General features: G+C 43.8%; 1 protein-coding gene across 1 annotated transcript in view; it reads right to left on the minus strand.

The window, feature by feature from the left end:
* Positions 1 to 1,172: 1,172 nt before the first annotated feature.
* STRA8 (stimulated by retinoic acid 8) overlaps positions 1,173 to 21,651 on the minus strand; it is a 50,659-nt gene continuing 30,180 nt past the window's right edge. The window contains exons 5-8 of the mRNA XM_029597237.1: positions 20,892 to 21,180; positions 6,851 to 6,927; positions 3,547 to 3,649; positions 1,173 to 3,121 (exon numbers count right to left, since the gene is read on the minus strand). Of these exons, the coding sequence (XP_029453097.1) occupies positions 3,047 to 3,121; positions 3,547 to 3,649; positions 6,851 to 6,927; positions 20,892 to 21,180 (544 nt within the window). The 3' untranslated portion in view covers positions 1,173 to 3,046. The remainder of the gene's footprint in view (positions 3,122 to 3,546; positions 3,650 to 6,850; positions 6,928 to 20,891; positions 21,181 to 21,651) is intronic.

Consider the following 21,651-nt stretch of genomic DNA (forward strand, 5'->3'; position numbering starts at 1 on the left):
CACATTACCCCAGTACTTCAATCATTACACTTGTTACCTATCAAATACAGAATACAGTTCAGAATCTTAATTATTATACATTCTCTCATCCATAACTCTAATTCTACTACGCTATGCTCTCTTCTTCGTATATATAAACCTTCCAGACATCTAAGATCAATTAATACACATTTTTTAGATGTACCATCACCCAGACAGGCCCGCCTAGAGATTACTAGAAAAAGAGCCTTCTCGGTAGCAGGTCCAATTCTTTGGAATGCACTACCAAACTCACTAAGATCCATACCTAACTCAAAGCATTTCAAAAAATCCTTAAAAACACATCTCTTTCAAATTGCATTCAAAATTACACCTACCAAATAATTTAACCTATCACTTCCATTTGTTACCACCCTTATGTACTAATCATACCGCACCTTATTAATATTTATAATCACTATGTGATGTTGCCTTTGTATTTTAATAATCATCTTTTATTTTGTTTTATTTTTTAAATATGCTTTTTGTAATTTTTTAAGAGATTTGTATTTTATATGTTTTTAGTTTTTTGGAATGATATTCTCTGTACACTGTTTTGACTAAACATTGTTTGTAAAAGCGGTATAGAAACATTTTTAAATAAATAAATACAATAAATAAATTTATCCTTCCTAACTCCCTGTTACCTGATCAATGCAGATAAAAAAAAATATTCACCAGCCCAATCCACACACACACACAAAAAAATAAAAGCAAAATAAAGCAGTGAGCAATTTTATTTCCATGCTCAGTCTTTCAAAGAAATTTCTCCTTAACACTGGGCAGGCAGCCCCTTACCAGACCCTGCAAGGAGCTGGAAATTAGAACTCCAAATCGATTTTTGACTGATATTTTGGCCTGGTCTAACATCACTTAAGTTATTCCTTACACTTCTTTTCGTCTTCCCCACCCCCCCCCCCCTTTACCAATGCTTAATCATAAAAATGGGAAGTCTGGGGGTTAGGCTGGGTCATGCCGCAGAGGCTAACGTTTGCTTACAGTCGTGGAACTGAGGTCACCCAAATTCTGTGTCAGGTGAAGGGGAAATCTGAGTCACCAGAAAGCAGCCCCCACTGCTTCCGCCTGCAGGATCACTGCCACTGCAGCAGATCAGCACCCAGGAGCCCAGACAGAGAGTCAATGGGAGGCATAAACACGCAGGCAGTAATCCAATTTAATTCAAAAAAATGCATTCGCCAACTTTACCAACCCATAAAATTCGTACAACATGTAAAATTCAGAGAGCAACAAATAAGACTTTATCTTTTGTACTTTGCCACCCCTTAGCTATTTCCCCTCCAGCTCTGCTTGCTTCTTGGAAAGGAAGCCACCTGCAAGCACAAAAGCCTTTCCTATCAGTCTAGAGCCAGAAGGGATTGCCCCGGTAGCAGAAAACATCCTCGCTCCCCCACCAGGCTCCATGAGGGGGGTTCCCACCCTTCTGATGCTTGAGAGCGACAGACAGGAGGCCCGGAGTCCGCCCCAGGCATGCGACATCTGCTGTGCATCTGTTCTTGGAAGCGGGAGCCAGTTTAGCTATGTAGGTTTTGCTATGGTCTAATTTTGGAAATTAAAAAAAAACATTTTTAAAAAGTCATTGCACCCTGCTTACTGAATAAATATTGAAAGAGTACCATCAACTCCTGCAACTGTGGCATTGTTTTTTATATCTTAGGAGCTTATTGCTTCTTCTGAACTTTTGTTTCTCATGGGGGAGACACAAAGGAAACTCGAAGAGGTGTCATTAGTTTAACCAGGGAAGCATTAAATAAATGTAATTAATAAAATTACGCAAGGGTTTTCGGCAAACTCCTGTGGGTCCAATATTCTGGAGGTTGGTCTGGCTAAATTCAGGACTTCAGCCAGATAATTTTCCTCTGCTCTGACTGCCTCAGATTTAACCAGCTGTTTGGCCGGATGAGTTGAAGGCATTCCAGGAGAGAGTTAAGTTAGCCAGATAACTTAATCTGGCTGTGCAGCAGGGCTCTTGAAAATCTGCTGAACAACCATGACAACGCATCCAGCTCACATTAGCCGGATCCACTGCCCGCTCGAGCTGCCCGATAACGACCTCTGTGTTTCCAACGGAAGGAGTATTATTTTTTACCAGTCCTTGATGCAACCTGCATATTTTTATACATAAAACTATATAATGAATGTGATGGGACCTGGAATCCTGATGTATGAATGTGTAATACAGAGTGGCACAGTGTACACTTTCCTCTTCTGGACTGCAGATTGTTCATGGTTTATAGAATAATACAAATGTCCAGCATGCTTACATATGTTGGGGGTTAATAGGCACAGGTTACCTGGTCTGTTTATGTTCCCTAACGGTTAGGCCTGGAATAGCTCTGTCTAACCATGTTTGGGCTGCAGTTTGGCTGTCCACACCCCCATTGTGATACGCCTCTGCTAAAAGTCACTCCCAGTGACCGTCAGTACGTAAAAATGTGACATTGATGTTCGCTTTTTAAACAACGTGCACTTAGTGACTCGTGAAAACAGAATATGGAGCCGACCCGATTACCAACACACATCCTGGTCTTTCCATGCCCTGTCTGCTGTAGAGAAGCCATGTTAAAAAAAACCCCAATAAAACCCTGAATTCTAGCCAGTTAATCCAGCAGGTATGAGCGGCCTACGGTGGGACGGCCTTGTACAACCCAAAACTCGCATTTATCCAGAGCAAGCGCCTGCAGGACACCTGCAAGTCTCATGGAGAGGCTCTTTAGCGTTTGCTAATGTATGCTTCCTCCTTTCAGCAACGGGAAGCATCCAGGCCCTGGATCGGTGATTGACTGGGGCTACGCTGGAATTCTAAGCCCTGGAATCTGCTGGTTCCGTTCACCATAAACCACCCCTGTGCCCCAGAGTCTTAGATAAAAGCAGGTATTAAAAACATGGAAGCAATCCATTCTGCACAGGGAAGGGCACAGGGCTGCAGGGCAGGTGTGCTAAAACGGATTATTTCATCAGAGAGGGAACGGCGTCCCCGGCGCGGGACTGCCGGTCTCCTGGCTCTCATCTACAGGTCCTCGTCGTCAAACGTTTCCGTGCAGCGCAGCATCACCGTCTCATAATCAAACTGAAGACCCACGTCCTGTAAAACATCAGGAAGTGCACATGGGTCACTTTGCAAACCACTCTTTACGGGATTCCCCTCTTCCTTCTGTCTGGCGCCCAGAGCCTCCTGGGGTTTGTAGTCTAAGCTGCCTCAAGAGGAAGGAAGCGCCCTGACGCGGGCGTCCACCAAACCTCGGGGTTCCCGTCTGTCACAAGGGGTAAGAACCTCGTGCAAGCGACGGCCGCTGGAATCCCAGGTCACCACTTACCTCGCTCCCCCTCTCTAAAGCTTCGGGAGAGTTTGCCGGCAAGGTAATCCGTACGTGCGTTGGCACGGCGGCGGATGAAACGCCGAGCAAGAAAAGAGGCGAGCCTAAACCGATTCAGCCGAATTCCCTTGCCCGTGGCAACCGATGGGGGAACAATCTGAATAATAAGTTGACGGTGAGGGGGGAGTCCTACCTGGGGAACAGCGCAGAGGTGAGCGCTTAAGAAAGTGATGATCTGTCTGTACATGCAGCAGCCTTCCTCGTGCGTCTCCCATGTACAACCTTCACAGGCCGAGCTGACAACAAGAGGGGGAGAAAGCACTGCAGTCACTACAAATCCACAGGTTTCTTCTGATTTACATTTTTTTCTTTCGTATCACATCAAGGCTGAACTGTATTATATTTATATTCGATTCAAAAGCTCTTTTCTCCTACGTCTCCTCTTTAACCAAACCATCTCCTCCTACTATCCCAGACCACCAAGCTCTCAACAAAGCAAACGAACTAGCCAGCTACTTCAAAACAAAAATCACCAACCTTACTCAATCAATCACATCCAACAGCCTTACCCTAACACACCATCTCACATCCTTGCCGCAACAAACCACAAACCTGGATTCATTCGAGCTCACTTCTTCACTGGAGATTGAAAACACACTCAAAAAATTCAAACCTTCCTCCCACCCATCTGACCCAATACCAACAAATCTCCTCATCGCCATACCAAACACCATCTCAAAACCAATTGCAGAAATTATCAACACATCCCTTTCTCAAGGTTTAGTTCCTAACCAGTTAAAATTGGCAATACTAAAACCATTACTAAAGAAACCAAATGCTTGCCCATCAGACCCAGCTAATTTTAGACCCATCGCAAACTTACCACTCATCGCCAAACTGATGGAAAAAATTGTCAACAAGCAACTGTCAGATTATCTGGAAGATCATAACATTCTATCCCCAGCCCAATATGGATTCCGAAAACGCCTAAACACCGAATCGCTCTTACTATCTCTCACTGACACAATCCTCGTTAATCTGGAGAATAAACAATCTTACCTGCTCATTCTTTTGGATCTTTCCGCTGCATTTGATACGGTAAATCACTCTATTCTAATAGACCAACTAGCCAACATAGGGATCAAAGGCACAGCCCTTAGATGGTTCCATTCCTTCTTAAGCAACAGATACTACAAAGTAAGGATAAACAACAAAGAATCGCACCCAATCCTGACAGAGCAAGGAGTCCCACAAGGATCATCACTTTCACCCACCCTCTTCAATATCTACCTCCTCCCTCTCTGCCATCTACTCTCAAACCTTAAGCTTACCCATTACCTCTATGCAGACGACATACAAATCCTCCTTCCGATCACAGAATCCCTTCAAAAAACCATCACGTACTGGAACGAATGCCTACAGCCCATCAAAAACCTACTCTCAAGCCTTAACTTAGTATTAAATGCTAATAAAACCGAAATGCTCATTGTCTCCCAGGATCCACGCACAATCTCTTCCAGCCTTTCTCTACCTAACACAAACAACTCGTTCTCATCTGACGTCAGAGACCTTGGAGCATGGCTAGATAATCATCTAAACCTAAAAAAGTTCGTAAACAATACCACAAAGGACTGCTTTTACAAACTGCAAGTCCTTAAAAAACTTAAACCCCTCCTTCACTTCTCCGACTTCAGGCTAGTACTGCAATCCATCATTCTTTCCAAGCTCGACTACTGCAACTCCCTGCTACTAGGTATTCCCGCCAACACTATCAAGCCATTACAGATGGTTCAGAATTCAGCGGCTAGAATTCTAACTAGCACTAACAAAAAAGACCATATCACCCCAATCCTTCGGAGCTTACATTGGCTCCCCATTAAACAAAGGATACTCTATAAGGTACTCACTATCATCCACAAAGCGACAAACAATCTAGCCCCCATCACATTAAGCTCTCAACTCCAACCGCACACTTCCTCCAGACCAATCAGAAGCGCATACAGAGGAACACTGCATGCTCCGCAAATAAAATCATCATTGAGCAAACGTGCGCTATCTTCAGCAGGCCCACACCAGTGGAACACGCTTCTCCCAGATCTTAGACTAGAACCCAGTCACCAAGAATTCAAAAAAAGACTGAAGACATTTCTCTTCCAACAAGCTTTCCCAGACGCTTAATCTTACTATGACTGACAGACTTCCATCCCTTAACTATGGACACTGTATAAAGTACTACTTTTAAGAATCTGCAACTGGACAATTATCTGTGAGCTCAAAAATTCACTTTATTTCATATATATATATTAGGCATTGCTTATATTTATATTTATTGCTACGTTAAATAGTTATACTTCTTATATAAAATATTATATTTCTTTATTTAAAATATTATCACTTTATTTAGCACTATGTTAAATTGTCAACCAGTTATACTGTTCCATATGTTATACGGTTCCATGTAAAGCTCCGCTATCTGTTGAGCAGTTCTTCGTTTTATGTAAACCGGAGTGATTTGTAGTCCCTACTAGAACTTCGGTATATAAAAATTAAAAATAAATAAATAAATAAATATTATTATTTATTTATTTTTTTTAAATAAGCGAGACCGACAATCAATCATAAATAACTTTTTGCCAGCCCACCTGCAAACCGTGACCTCCATCCCCACTCGTCTTCCAGTAGCGAGACCTAACATACAGCTTACCCACGCTCCCAGTCCCTTAGTCTACAGCACCCCCACCTCTGCTCTGCCAAAGCACCTCGGTCCTGAACTGCACAGCTTGCTGTTTTAGTAGAGTCCTCCCCCCCCCCCACACCCCCAGTCCTGACCAGCTGCACCCCCTGCTATTCCAGTACCGAACCCCTGACACAGCTCTGCCTCAAGCCTAACTTATAGCATCCCCAGCTGAACCTCATACATAGCTCTGCCAAGCCTGCTCTGCTGCACCCCCCAGCTATTCCAGTACCGAACCCCACACACAGCTCTGCCAATATAGCTCAACCTTGACCTGCTGCAACCCCTGCAACTCTAGTACACAGCCTCCTCTCCCCACAGCTCTGCCAATATACTGCAGCCCTTACCTGCACTGACTGGTGGAAAGAGGAATGGAGCCTGTGACCGCGGGTTCCAAAGCTCCGTGCTCACACACAAAGATCTACAGCTTCCACAGGATTGCTCCGGTAACACATTTCCTATGATTTTCCAGTGCTATTTGCTCTGAGAGCAGAATTCTACCAGTGACAAGCAGGGGAAGCTCCGGCACAGACAGTCTGTGTGTGTTTCAGAGCATGTGTGTGTGTGTGTGTGTGTGTGTGTGTTTCAGAGCGTGTGTGTGTGTGTGTGAGCGCGTGTGAGTGTGTGTGCGTGTGCGCGTGCTGTGAGATGTGTATGTGCTGTGTCTTTTGAATTTGTATGCATAGCCTTGAATGCAAAGGAATGCACCCGTTCTCTTTTCGGATAAGTGACAAAACCCAAGCGTTCCTGTTCCAGGAATTACCTGGGACACGATATTCCTTGCATCTCACCCCTGTCTAGGAAACCAGAAGCCAAATCGAAGGCATCTTCAAAGAGAATCTGCAACAGATAAAATGAGGCACATGAAAGGCAGGCAGGCAGGCATCACTAACTGGAGCTCAGTACTGGCACAGACCCTTAGAAACAAAGGAAACGTGTGGGAGAGATTGGGGAGGGCTTTAAGGAGGGCCACGTTTTATCTCCTGAGCTATGAAGAGAGGATGCTCCAGTGCCTCCACCCTCCAATGCCCCAGGCATATACTTGCGATTGTGCGCCCTCTGGGAACGGGGAAATACCTACTCTATCTGAATGCAATCCACTTTGAAGCGTTACCAATGGCAGAATATACATTTTAAAAGATTAAAAAGCAAACCCTGTAAAACATGGTGGCAGGCAGAGGTGGATGCAGTTAATACGCTGCCAGCTGACCCAGCTCTGGAGACGAAACTGGACCGAAACTCCAGTTAAACAAAATATAAAAATAAAAAAACAGTCACTGCTGCCGAGTGAGGCCTCGGCGGGTTACATTTGGAATTACAACTCAGGAGCCAGAGGCGGCTCGCTGCCACAAAATAAAATGCCATAAGACAGCCCAACTCCTTCTGAAACTCGGCTGCAATTACCTTTCTTTTCCCTTGTGTATCCATCGTTTTTCTGTTAGGATCGTTAACTCTTACTACAGCTATCATATGCGCCTAATGTTCACTGTTACCAAAATCCTCTTATGTTTTTTATGTATAATGTTTCTGATTTTTTGTATTATGTTGTTTCAAATGTAAACCGGAGTGAAGGCCAACACTAATACTTCGGTATATAAAAACAAACAAACAAACAAATAAATAATAGATAGTGGTGATCACCACCTTGCACTTTTCCCCACCTCCTGTTTGACCTCACAAACTATCTCCTGCTTACGGATTCTGGGTAGGGCCGGATCTAAAGTTTCAGTACCCACAAACAGGACCAGAGGGCAGGGTGTCTCCCCCTCCCTCCGCGATCAGAGAGCAGCACCGGGCACGAAGTCCTGAAACAAAACAAGCAAACTTCCCTAGAAACTGGGTCTGTGGCATTTTCAAACGTTGCCTGTGCCGAAGGTCCAGGCCCGCTTCTGGGATGTAGTACTACAGCAGAAATCCCTGGACACTGCTCTCTGGCCTTCGGTCAGCAGTGACACACACTACTTGCGGACGCCTGGAAGGAGGAGAACTTAACCAGGCCCTGGTGGTGTCCCTTAGTGTTTGAAGGTTCACGGGCGCTCCTGCTCAGCCACCCCCAGGGGTCGTGCTCCTGGGGTGCGGAAATCCCAAAGCGAGCCATGCGTGATGGAGTGTGAAAGGCTATCGTGCACGGACTAGGAGAGGGACCTCGGGGGTGATTGTATCTGGCGATCTGAAGGTTGCAAAGCAAATGTGACCAGGCAGTAGCTAAAGCTGGAAAGATGCTGAGCGGTATAACCAGCAGGAAAAGAGAAATGATAATGCCCTTGTACAGGTCCTTGGTGAGGCCTCACCTGGAGTACTACGTTCAGTTCTGGAGCCCGTATCTCAAAAAGTACAGAGAAAGGATGGGTGCGGTCCAGAGGAAGGTGACCAAAAGGTGAGGGGTCTGTATCAGAAGGAGAGGCTGAAGGAGCTGAATACCTGGAGGAGAGGAGGTGCAGGGGAGATCTGGTACAGTAGCCATGACTAGTGCATACAAATCATACATTGTGCATGGTTGGTCTCCAAAAATTATAGCGACCTCACGACCAAATAATTACTATTTTTTATCTTTTCATTTTTTTCAACTTGTATTTTAAATTTTTATTTATAAAGAGGAAAAGACCTCAGAACTGGTTGAGAATATGATAACTTCAAATTCTGAAAAACCAGTCGATGCCATCATGGGTCAAAAACCTCTTGTTTTTTTTTACTGTTGCAAAAAAAAAGTTTTTCTTAAAAATATTTTCTCATCTGAATTTTTAATTTTCTTGATCCTCCTTTTAAAAACCAGAGGGGCCCAAGTTTTGCCTCACATGATGAAGCCTGCTTCAGGGGCCAACTAAAACACAAAAGGAAAAAAAAACAAGAAGATATATACACAAATAAATTGAATGAAAATGTACAACTTTAAGATATCAAAATATCAAAGAACCGAAATATATTGCTCAGATCCAAAAACGGGCAGCACAGAGCTTCAAAAAGCTTTTATCTTATACCCTCAACGGCGCCAGGATCAAAAATTCGCCTGAATCAAAACACAACAAACATAAGATGTCAAGAGGTTTATCATATCAAAATACAGACACCCTCAAGAGAAAATGTGACGTTATCCCGAATTAAACTGCTTACCCTTAACATTTAAAGCCCGATAAAACGGGCGATCTATAGTAATATTCAAATTCTGCCAGAAACGCAGAACGTCCTCTATCACAGCAGGGCAAGCCCCGGGTATATTTAAGCCAATTCTTTTCTCGCCGATAGCATCGCTCACTAAATATCGCAAAAAGGAAGCTGGCGAGCAAGTTTCAAGACAAAAATCTTTTTTGGGATAAAATAATTAATGTAAATGTTCATTAAATTTGTGTGTATATATCTTGTTCTTTTTTGGGATAAAATAATTAATGTAAATGTTTCATTAATTTGTGTGTATATATCTTGTTCTTTTTTGGGATAAAATAATTAATGTAAATGTTCATTAAATTTGTGTGTGTATATCTTGTTTTTTGGGGGATAAAATAATTAATGTAAATGATCATTAAATTTGTGTGTATATATCTTGTTCTTTTTTGGGATAAAATAATTAATGTAAATGTTCATTAAATTTGTGTGTATATATCTTGTTCTTTTTTGGGATAAAATAATTAATGTAAATGTTCATTAAATTTGTGGTGTATATATCTTGTTCTTTTTTTGGGATAAAATAATTAATGTAAATGTTCATTAAATTTGTGTGTATATATCTTGTTCTTTTTTGGGATAAAATAATTAATGTAAATGTTCATTAAATTTGTGTGTGTATATCTTGTTTTTTGGGGGGATAAAATAATTAATGTAAATGATCATTAAATTTGTGTGTATATATCTTGTTCTTTTTTGGGATAAAATAATTAATGTAAATGTTCATTAAATTTGTGTGTATATCTTGTTCTTTTTTGGGATAAAAATAATTAATGTAAATGTTCATTAAAGTTGTGTGTGTATATCTTGTTTTTTTGGGGGATAAAATAATTAATGTAAAATGATCATTAAATTTGTGTGTATATATCTTGTTTCTTTTTTGGGATAAATAATTAATGTAAATGTTCATTAAATTTGTGTGTATATATCTTGTTCTTTTTGGGATAAAATAATTAATGTAAATGTTCATTAAATTTGTGTGTGTATATCTTGTTTTTTTGGGGGATAAAATAATTAATGTAAATGATCATTAAATTTGTGTGTATATATCTTGTTCTTTTTTGGGATAAAATAATTAATGTAAATGTTCATTAAATTTGTGTGTATATATCTTGTTCTTTTTTGGGATAAAATAATTAATGTAAATGTTCATTAAATTTGTGTGTGTATATATCTTGTTCTTTTTTGGGATAAAATAATTAATGTAAATGTTCATTAAATTTGTGTGTATATATCTTGTTCTTTTTTGGGATAAAATAATTAATGTAAATGTTCATTAAATTTGTGTGTGTATATCTTGTTTTTTTTTGGGATAAAATAATTAATGTAAATGTTCATTAAACTTGTGTGTATATATATCTTGTTCTTTTTTGGGATAAAATAATTAATGTAAATGTTCATTAAATTTGTGTGTGTATATATCTTGTTCTATTTTGGGATAAAATAATTAATGTAAATGTTCATTAAATTTGTGTGTATATATCTTGTTTTTTTTGTCTTGTGTTTTAGTTTGCCCTGAAGCAGCCTCATTGTTGTGCGAGGCAAAACTTGGGCCCTAGTCGGGACTGTACCTTCAGAAAAGAAACTCTGCCCTTTATGAAAATGTATATTCAGGATGCATCCTTGAAGTTGTACGATCTGGAGTAGGGTCTATGCCCCCTTTATTTATTTATTTATTTATTTAGGTTTTTTATATACCGGCATTCATGATAAGATCACATTATGCCGGTTAGATGTATTAATGGGTTAGATGGAAATATGGTTACTTCCTGAAAGAGGGATTTTGAGAGAATTGAGAACTGATATTGTACTACTTAGTTTTTACTTATTTATTTATTTGAAACTATTTTATACCGACATTCATGTGCAAAAGAACACATCAGATCTGTTTACAGCGAAACGAGAAACAGCATTAAACTAATGCATCACATCGAACAAGGGATACAAGAACTGGTAACAAAGGGTACAAATTACATAAATTAAAACTAAACTTAAGTAGGACGCAATGTCAGGATCAGGATGTGTGATTGTGGATGTGGGGTTGGATAGGGTATCTTCTATGTTTTATTCTGTTTGACTATATCTATATGGTGTGCTTTATATTTCAGGTATAAGGATACTATTTTTGTAAGGAAATGTACATGTAGTTTTGATTGAATATTGTAATGAAATTACTTTATAAATTGTTTATAATAAAAGAAAGTTTTGTTGAAATACATACATTAGGATTTGTCTGAAATTGATTTTATACTTACCCTTTTGTACTAAGTAAGATATTGTTATAGGAGAATAGTTTATTTTTAGCCAATTGGTTTTCTGGTTTACTAGATTAGCTATTTTGAAACAGCCATAATCGCATATAAAAAGGAAAACTGGTTCTCAGCTGCTAATGTTTGTTCCTGGAATACCACAGATCAGTCCAGACCAGTGGGTTTTGCATCCCTACCAGCAGATGGAGGCAGAGAATAAAACCTTTTCAGGCCCTGCTACATAACCGAGAGCACCACCTGCAGTCCCCTTGGTATTCACCTGTACCCAAGCCAAGATGAATGACATCAAAAAGTGACCCAACTCCCTCTCCAGGACGAGCAGGGGAAAAATCGACGCCCCTGAACTGGGGCCTCCCCCATCAAACAGTGGAACCTGGAAACTTCCAACTGCAGCAGTTTCTGCACTATGTACAGCCAGCAGAGAGAGAGATCGGTCTTTCCAAACGCAAAGGCCAGGGTTCTGGACTGATCTGGGGTATTCCAGGAAAGGGAAAATTAGCAGGTAAGGGCCAGTTTGCCTTTCCTGTTCATATTCCAGATCAGTCCAGAAGAGGGAGGATGCACCCAAGCTCCCCTAAACCGGGCAGAAAGCCGAAAGACCCAACGCGCAACGTGGTCTCTGCAAATCGCGCCTGAATATCCAGTCGGTAACGTCTGGTGAAAGCGTGAAGAGAAGACCATGTCACCGCTCGCCAGAGCTGCTGTGCAGGAACAAGCTGACACGCCGCCCAGGAAGTTGCCTGCGCACGCAGCCAGGGCCGGTGCTAGCTGTTTTACTGCCCCCTGCAAACAATTACAGCGCTGTCCCCCAACCCCCCCCCACCCCCTCCGCTGGGTTCATTCAGTCTCTTTCCCAGGCCCACAAAGCAACAACAAAAATCCCCTCCCTCCAGCAATACAAACTCTAAAACTCGACACCTCCCCCAACCCCTGGGTCTTCACCCCCTGCACTGGAATCCATGGCCAATGCAAGGGTATTATGTGCCCTAGGTGAAACTTACAGCCTTGCACAATGCATCCCTGCCCCCAACCTCTGCCCTCCCCCCCCCCCCCCCCACACTCCACACACATAGTTAAGAGTAATACATTTATAATAATATTTTACATGACAAAATATCAAAATACAATATTCTGCAGTGCAAATATCCTTTACATTATATTTACAGGCACTGCTGAGATGGCAACCAGAAATCCCTGCAAAAAACACACTTGGACCCCATGTGGTATTATTCCTATTGTGATGTGTCCTGGGTGTGTGCTGGACCCTCCGAAAGCCCTAAAACACTAATACACTTCCTATTAGGAGAATGCCTCACCTCAGTTCCTCATGCAGAACATAAACCGACCCTCACCACATACAGAATAGAGCAACCATGAAGCAGAAATACAAACGTGCAGACAAAAACTGAACTGGAAACCACAAGAAGCCAGACGCTCTATGCAGTGCAACAATGCAAAAACAGAAACATCACCATTCCTCAAACATCAAACAAAATAAATAAAATAAATACATAATCATAATATTAACAACCTACTACCAACTGAGGCGCCAGCTGGGGCTTGGGTGCTCTCTGCTGCCTGAGACGGCTGTGGGAGCCCTGATGCTGTTGACAGGAGCAAGGGGGCCAAGGATAGTACCGTCCCCTCTGGTGAAAAGGTCTCCCACTGCCCCGATCTCGCCGACCTCCTAGCAGAGGAGGATGGGTCCGGAGTACTGACAGAGAGCTGTTGGAGGAGCTGGGCCACTGCGTCCCTCACCCTTTCTCTGAAGAAATTCTCCCCAGTACATGGCACGTGGGTCGTTTCTGCACCTCCAAGCAGAGATCCGAGACCCCGCAGCCAAGCCATCGTCGACTCCCGCTGCAGAGACCTTCAATGCAGTCTCGAAAACATCGAAAGTTGCTCGGACCTCACGTTTTCCACGCTTCAGGCCCTTATGCACCAGCGACATGAGGGTGTCCTGCGGCTGCTGAGGCAACTGCTCAGCCACTCCTGCACCTGCTTCCAGATGTCCTGCAAGTACTGGCTCATAGAGAGCTGATAGGAAGCTATGCAGGCAATGAGCATGGCCTCCATGAAACACCTTTTTCCCAAGAGCGTCCATCGCTGTAGGATTCCTCCCCACAGGCGCAGAGGAATGGGTCCGAGAACGCTTGGCACTCTTGAGAGCGGATTCGGCCGCTACCGACTGGTGGGGCAGCTGTCGCTTATTGAATCCGGCAGCCTTATGGATGAAGTAAACTCCGCCAGCCTTCTTTGTTCACGTGAGGCACTGTGAGTGGGTGTTCCCATATCCTAAGCAGGAACTCCTTAAGGATATCATGTACTGGGACCACCACGATCTACTTAGGAGGCTCCATGAATTGGAGGATTTCAAGCACTGTGTGCCTGGCATACTCCTCCGTCAACAACTGAAATGGGAATGGCCTCCGCCATCACCCTCACAAAACCTGTGAAGGTTAAATGGTCAGGTGGAGACTTCCTCTGTGCTTCTGGAGAAGGGTCTGAGGGGAAACCCTCAGAGCCATCAGAGGAGGACTCTGTGGGGTCATACTGCCAGGCCTCATCCTCACTAAAAGCAACAGGGGATGGGGCCAGAGGCGCTCGGCCTACGTCCAGAGGTGCAGACACTGACAGAGCTGGATGGGGGGCTGCAGGCCTTGGCGCCTCCGGCAGCTCTAGTGGAGCATCCTCCTCTGAGGAACCAGCAACAACCACTGTCTCGGTAGGGTGAGGGTGTAGTGCCCCTTCGGGCACAGACACCAGCCCAGGAACCAACACCAGCTGAGTCTGTAATACACCGATGAGCGCATTGAGCTTCTCCAATAGTGGTTCTAGGACAGACAGTATCGGTTCTAGTGCTGTCGGTGCCACATGACCGATGCCCCGCATCGCCCGCTCGACTACCATTTGGACCACCTCCTTGAACATGCCAATGCCAACACTGACTGGGAGGAAGCAGAGGTGGCAAATCCTCTTCGGACCCAAGAGATGGATCGGTGACTGGCATCTGGACAGGCAGAAACCAATGCGGACCCCTGGCACTGATGGAGGACTGGCGCTCTTTGCCACAGGGTTGCTTCGTAAGCATCACAGCATGAGCTGGCGCATCCCCTTGCCTGGCACCATGCATTGACGGGGACCAATGCCGATGCTTCTTTGGCTTCCCTCGATGGGCGGCAGGGTCCTTCCCCGGTGCTGAGGCCGATGACAAGGAACCTGACCATCCTCGGTCTGGAGGAACCCTACAAGGATCAGTTATTTACTCTTTCAGATAATACAAGGACTAAGGGGCACTCAGTTAAGAAGTAGCACATTTAAAACAAATCAGAGAAAATTATTTTTCACTCAGTGCCACATGGTGTAGTTGCAGCAGTTAGTATAACTGGGTTTAAAAAAGTTTTGGATAAGTTCCTAGAGCAAAAGTCCATAAACTGCTATTAATCAATAAGGATTAGCAGCTTGGGATCTATTCATTTATTGTTTGGGTACGTGCAAGGTACTTGTGACTTGGTTGGCCACAGTTGGACACAGGATACTGGGATTGATGGACCCTTGGTCTGACCCAGTTTGGCATAGTTTATGTTTTGTTCTTTTGCTGGTCTGATGCAGTATGGCAAGCCTTATGTTCTTATTTTTCTATCTCATGCAAATTCATTGTGAATTTTCTGAACTCTCAATTGGCTATTAGGTCAAGTTTGAGAAGTCCCGCATTAGTGACTTATGCAAGGCCAGTTTCACCTCTTTTTTCTTGCTGGATATCTCTACTTAGGGTACCCATACATGGTGTTACATTTTCCTCTTGCTTTATTACATTGACCAGCTATCTTCAGATAATTACTCCCAGGTATCTTCCTTGTTTATACACATGTTGCTACTGCTGCGTGATTACACAGCCTGATACTAGACAATCTAATCCATACCTGAGTGATACAGCTCTGAACAGCCCATTAATATTAACAGTAAAATAAACAAATGCAACTAACTAGCTCATGCATATACCAGAGAAAAATCCCTTCTCTCTTTGGAACAGAGACATCCGAAGAAAGGACTCTCGAGACCAATGTACAAATAAGTAGGTATAAAATATTTTTGTTGGGCTAAAGGAAAATTGGTTCTTCCCTGCTAATTTTCGTTCCTGTAGTACCATAGATCAGTCCAGACCCTGGGTTATGTCACCAATCCAGCAAAGGGAGGCAGAGAAAACATTCTAATGACTCTGTTGTATACCCTGGAGCACCACCTGCAGTCAATCAGTATTGACCAGTATCAAAGCAGAAATGTAACTATTAACATATTAACTAGCTATCTAAACAGGAGAACAAATTTCCAACTCACAAATCCTAAATGGAAGCAGAATCCCAAAAAAAAAAATAAATCTTGGGAATAAACAAGAAAATATTAAGAAAAATAGACAGCATGAAAAGGCGGTTTAATCACCCAAACAGTGAACGAGCGGACTCTCCGAAAAGATAAATATAATACACAGACATAAAGGGTGGGCGTCTGGACTGATCCATGGTACTACAGGAACGAAAATTAGTAGGTAAGAACCAATTTTCCTTTCCCTGTATGTACCCAGATCAGTCCAGACCCTGGGATGTACCAGAGCTGATTCAATTAGGGTGGGACCCTGAGAGTCCCGCTCGGAGAACACTCTCTCGAAGGCTGCCGAACTTGGAGCGTAAACATCCAAGCGGTAATGACGAGCAAAAGTATGCAAAGACTTCCAAGTCGCTGCTTTACAAATCTCCTGAGGAGAAACTAGCTGACAATCTGCCCAAGAGGTAGCCTGTGACCTAGTAGAATGAGCTCTCAACCCTTCAGGAAGGTCACGACAAGCTAGAAGATAAGCTGAACGAATTGTCTCTTTTAACCAACAAGCAATCGTAGCCTTCGAAACCTTATGACCTTTGCGAGGGCCACTCCACAAAACAAACAAATGATCAATCGAAAATTGTTTGTAACTTCAAGATAACGCAACAGAGCTAGTCATACATCCAATTTTTTAAGATCCCTAGAGGAAGGATCCAAACGATCTAAACACGGAAAAGCCGGAAGCTCTATGAACTGATTTAAATGGAAAGAAGATACTACCTTAGGTAAAAAAGATGGTACAGTCCGTAATGAAATTCCTGTATCAGAAATTCTAAGAAAAGGCTCTCTGCAAGACAAGGCCTGCAACTCTGAAATTCTACAAGCTGAAGAAATGGCCACAAGAAACACCACTTTCAATGTGAGATCCTTCAAAGTCGCATGATTAAGGGGTTCAAAGGGAGCCGAACACAGAGCCCTAAGAACCAAATTCAAACTCCAAGCAGGACAAGGATTCTGAAATGGAGGACGTAGATATTGCGCACCTTTGAGAAAACACGCTACATCCAGATGCGCAGCCAAGGATAATCCCTGAACCTTACCACGAAAACATCCAAGCGCTGCCACTTGTACCCGTAAGGAACTACAGGACAAACCCTTGGCTAATCCATCTTGTAAAAAAGATAAAATATTGGATACAGAAGAGTGAACTGGATCTACTTGATGCTTATTACACCAAGATTCAAAAACCTTCCACACCCTTGCATAAGCCAAAGATGCAGGCTGCGATGCTGAGCAGATGTTGCTCCGCCCAGGCGATCAGCTGTTGTGCTTCCTGAGCTACCAGGAAGCTTCGGGTTCCTCCCTGACGGTTGATGTACGCTACCATGGTTGCATTGTCGGAAAGAACCCGTACCGACTTCCCGCAAAGGAGAGGTTGAAGAGCGATTAAGGCTAAATGAACCGTTCTGGTCTCTAAAAGATTGATTGACCACTGCGCTTCTTCTTCGGACCACTGACCCTGAACAGACGTATTCTGACATACCGCTCCCCAGCCTGAAAGACTGGAGTCGGTAGTGACCAAAGTCCATTCCGGAATCTCTAGCAGATTCGCTGTCTGTAACCACCAATCTAGGCTGGAACGAACCGTCTCTGTAAGAGGAAGGGGAAGGTGGTATAGTTCCGAAACCGGATTCCAGCGTGAAAGCAATGCAGACTGAAGTGGTCTCATGTGCGCAAAGGTCCAGTGAACCAACTCCAGAGTAGAAGTCATTGAACCTAAAACTATCAAGTAATCCTGCACACAAGGAATAGGAATAGACTATAAGTCTCGAATTTGTGATTGAAGCTTGAGAAGGCGATGCTCAGGAAGGAACACTATCCCTTGAAGAGTGTCGAACCGTGCACCCAAAAACTCCAGAGATTGGGAAGGTAATAGGTGACACTTGTCTTCGTTGATCACCCAGCCTAGAGACTGCAAAAGGCTGATTACCCTGTTGATTGTATAATAACAAAGAGATTCCGACTTCGCTCGAATCAACCAGTTGTCCAGGTACGGATGTACCAACAGGCCCTCCTTCCTGAGTTGAGCGGCCACCACAACCATCATCTTGGTAAATGTTCTGGGAGCTGTGGCTAATCCGAACGGGAGAGCCCTAAATTGATAATGTTGCCCTAGAATGCAAAACCTGAGAAAATTCTGATGATCGGATCGAATGCCAATATGAAGATAAGCTTCGGTGAGGTCGAGAGATGCTAGAAATTCTCCTCTGTGAACCGAAGCTATGACAGACTGAAGAGTCTCCATCCGGAACTATGGAATCCTTAGACAACGGTTGACCCTTTTGAGATCGAGAATGGAACGAAAGGTTCCTTCCTTTTTGGGAACGACGAAGAAAATTGAAAAACGACCTTTCCGATGTTGGAACTGGAACTATAGCTCCTAGGTCGCTTAAACGCTGTAGCGAGTCTTGGATAGAACCCATTGATCTGACGTACATCTGGCCCATTCTCCGTAAAACAGAGACAGCCTGCCCCCTATGATGGGAACCGGAGAAAGGACCGGCCTTATCTCATTGGACAGACTTTGTGCCTCCTGAGACTTGGGAAGTTCCAGGTCTACCAAAGCGGTGGCCACAAAAGGACTGAGACCAATTCTGTTGTCTACCTGAAGACTGTTTAGCTGAAGGAGCAGACAGACGAGAAGAACGAAATCTTCTGTTAGACCGAAAACGAGAGCGAGATGAAAAAGAGCTTCTAGGTCTAGTACGGTCCTCTGGCAATTTGTGAATCTTATTTTCCCCTAGGGACAAAATTAAATCTTCCAATTCCTTACCAAATAATAATTTTTCCTTAAAGGGTAAAGCCCCTAATTAAGCTTTGGAGGATGCGTCTGCGGACCAATTTCTCAACCAGAGAAGTCTGCGAGTCGATACAGAAGCAACGATAGAGCGAGCCGAGGTCCTAATGAGATCATATAAAGCATCTGCACTATAAGCAACTGTAGCTTCCAGTCTACCAGCCTGAGCAACTTCCTCTTCAGAGAGGGAAGAATTGTTTTGTAAAGCCTGGACCCATCTTAGTCCAGCTCGCAAAGCCAAGCTACTACACATGGCCGCCCACACACCAAGAGCAGAAACCTCAAAAATTCGCTTAAGCTGAATCTCCAGCTTACGATCTTGGAGATCTTTAAGAGCCGTAGCCCCAGTTACTGGAATAGTTGTTTTCTTAGTGACGGCTGAAACAGCGGCATCCACCTTAGGAAATTTTCAAATTTCCAAAGCTTCCTCAGGTAATGGATACAATTTTTCCATGGCTCGTGCTACCTTAAGCCCCAACTCAGGAGTATCCCACTCCCGGTATATAAAGTCAGCGAGAGAAAGATGAAAAGGAAATGATGTCGTGTGACCTTTAAGGCCAAGCAACACTGGGTCAACGCCACCCATTCGAGAATCCTTCACTGAAGCCTCGAGACCCAATTCCAGTAAAATTGCTGGAATTAAGGGACTAAGTTCCTCTCTTCTAAACAGGCGGACTACTTTGGGGTCATCCCCATCCGCAACATGAGAGTCTGAACTAATACTCAAAGCAGGGTCTTCATTTAAATCCCCCTCCGGCAAGGACTTGTCCGGGATAGGTAAAGAGCCATGCTCAGAATCATCTGAAGAAGAAAAAATTGTCTGATCCGGACCCGGACGAAGGAGATGCTTCGGAGCTGACCCCACTCCCAAATCCGTGGAACTAGCCCTTTTAGAGGAACGTGGCTTTAACCTCTGTTCAGATGAGAGACTCTTATGTCTCTTATGAAATTTCTTAGATTAGTAAGCTTTGCGAAGAAAACGAAGAAAATCCCCTGAAAAGGCAGGAGAAGAGGAAGAAGAATCTGAAATCTCCTCCAGGCTTTCAGCCGATAAATATGGCCCTGTTTCGCGCGGCTTGTCCCCCCCAAGGACCGCCGGCTGCGGCGACAGCGGAGGCGGGTCAGAAGCACCCTGAATAGCTTGTTGTGTCGCCACCCTCAGAGTAGACAGGAGTGCCTCAGTTCCAGCACTGCAGCGAAATGAGTCCGGGGCAGGAGAGCAGCTGGGCCGAGGTTTTGGGGCCGCGCGAAGTGGCCAAGTCCCTTTTGTTATCGGAAAACTTGATGAGCCTTCCTCCCCCCCCCCGGGAGACAGGATGAACAGAGAACTCTCCCTGGAGAGACGCGCGTGCGCATCTCCACAAGTGCGGCAGGCTGCGCCTCGCGGCATTATAAAGAAAAAACGGCGCGAAATAAAAAGTATGAAATAAACTAAAAAACTAAAAGAAACCCCGGCGAAAAACAAAGGCACGGGCTCACCGAACACCAAAAGGTAAGTAAACGATGATTCAGCTGTGAAGAATTATTTTTATTTTTTACCTGACCGAAACGCCACGGCCTCCAGGAGCTGCTCCAAGTAGGGTGAGTGAGCCAGGCCCCCTGGTACCACCCCTGCCAGGAGTGGTTGCTGGGTTCAAAACCTCCCCCCAACTCCGGCAGCCTCAAAAACCAGGAGGGATAGTCCTCCCAGGACTTGGCAACCTCCCGGGAGGCAGCGAAACGGCTGTGAAGAAAAATAAAACCTTTTTTTTTTTAAATAACTTAAATGAAAAGAACAGGCTCTCTTCAAAAGAAAAAGAAAGTCTGCAAAAACTTAACTCCTAAACTACCTGACTAAAAAATAACAAACTACCACAGACTGCAGGGGGTAGGAACGTCCACCTCTGCTGGGAGACAGAGAAATACTGATTGACCGCAGGTGGTGCTCCAGGGTATACGTCAGAGTCATTAGAATGTTTTCTCTGCCTCCCTCTGCTGGATTGGTGACATAACCCAGGGTCTGGGCTGATCCAGGTACGTACAGGGAAAAGAAAATATCTTAAATTCCTATGTATCCAATCTCTCCCACGAGGAGAGATGAGAGACGGCCATACTCCCTCAGGAACTCAGATAGCCTCATCATCCACTTAGGCAGCAGAGAAGACCTCTTCCCACAAGAAACCAGAGTCAATCCTCCCTCTTCCCACGTGGTTATGACTTACTTCTTCAGAAGTTGAGGAGACTAATGATCCACTGGCCTCCTGACTCTCAGCACCACTGTCTCTCACGCAGCTCTCGGCACATGCTGCCTTTTGATAAGTCAGCAAGGGACACGTGAGGGAGCTCTCCCTCTGGCTGCAGTACTGCAAGATGCTGGCTCTTCTCTCTTCGGGAAGGTCTTGCCACAGGTACGAAATGGCTTTGGAGACCACGGGGAGGGTAATCTCTTCGGGAGATACAATGTGGTTCTCAACCAGCAGATCCACTGTCTGTTTATAAAAGTACAGGTACCTGTAACACCGGAGACATGAGGGGGACCGTTCAAGATTAAATCAGTAAATATAGGGCACAGATAATTACAAAGCAGAACTAGGGTACAGAAGAACAGAGCAGAGCACCAGGGACAGATGGCTTAACGAGCTGAAATCTTGCCTTCCTAATCATAGTGTGTACTCGTGCATGGGGTGATTTATTTCTATTTTTGTTCTGGTTTGAGGTCTGTCTTCCTGTTAGTATCATTTTTCAAAGTCAGATATAGAAAAAAATGAAAATATATCTTATCCCACTGTAAAAGAACATCTGTAAAGGAACATCTCACATTGTCTGGAATAGATGGGTTGGCTTTGCAATCTTGTTAACCAAACTGCAAGAATATGCATGATGCAGCTTATAAAATATCACTCTAATTAGCTAATTTCTTAATCCTCCCTTAAAAAGACTCTCTCATCATTCAGCATTAGTCTGTTGCATTGCCTGTTGATG

Source organism: Rhinatrema bivittatum, chromosome 4 (assembly GCF_901001135.1).
Source record: "Rhinatrema bivittatum chromosome 4, aRhiBiv1.1, whole genome shotgun sequence".
Lineage (NCBI taxonomy): Eukaryota > Metazoa > Chordata > Amphibia > Gymnophiona > Rhinatrematidae > Rhinatrema > Rhinatrema bivittatum.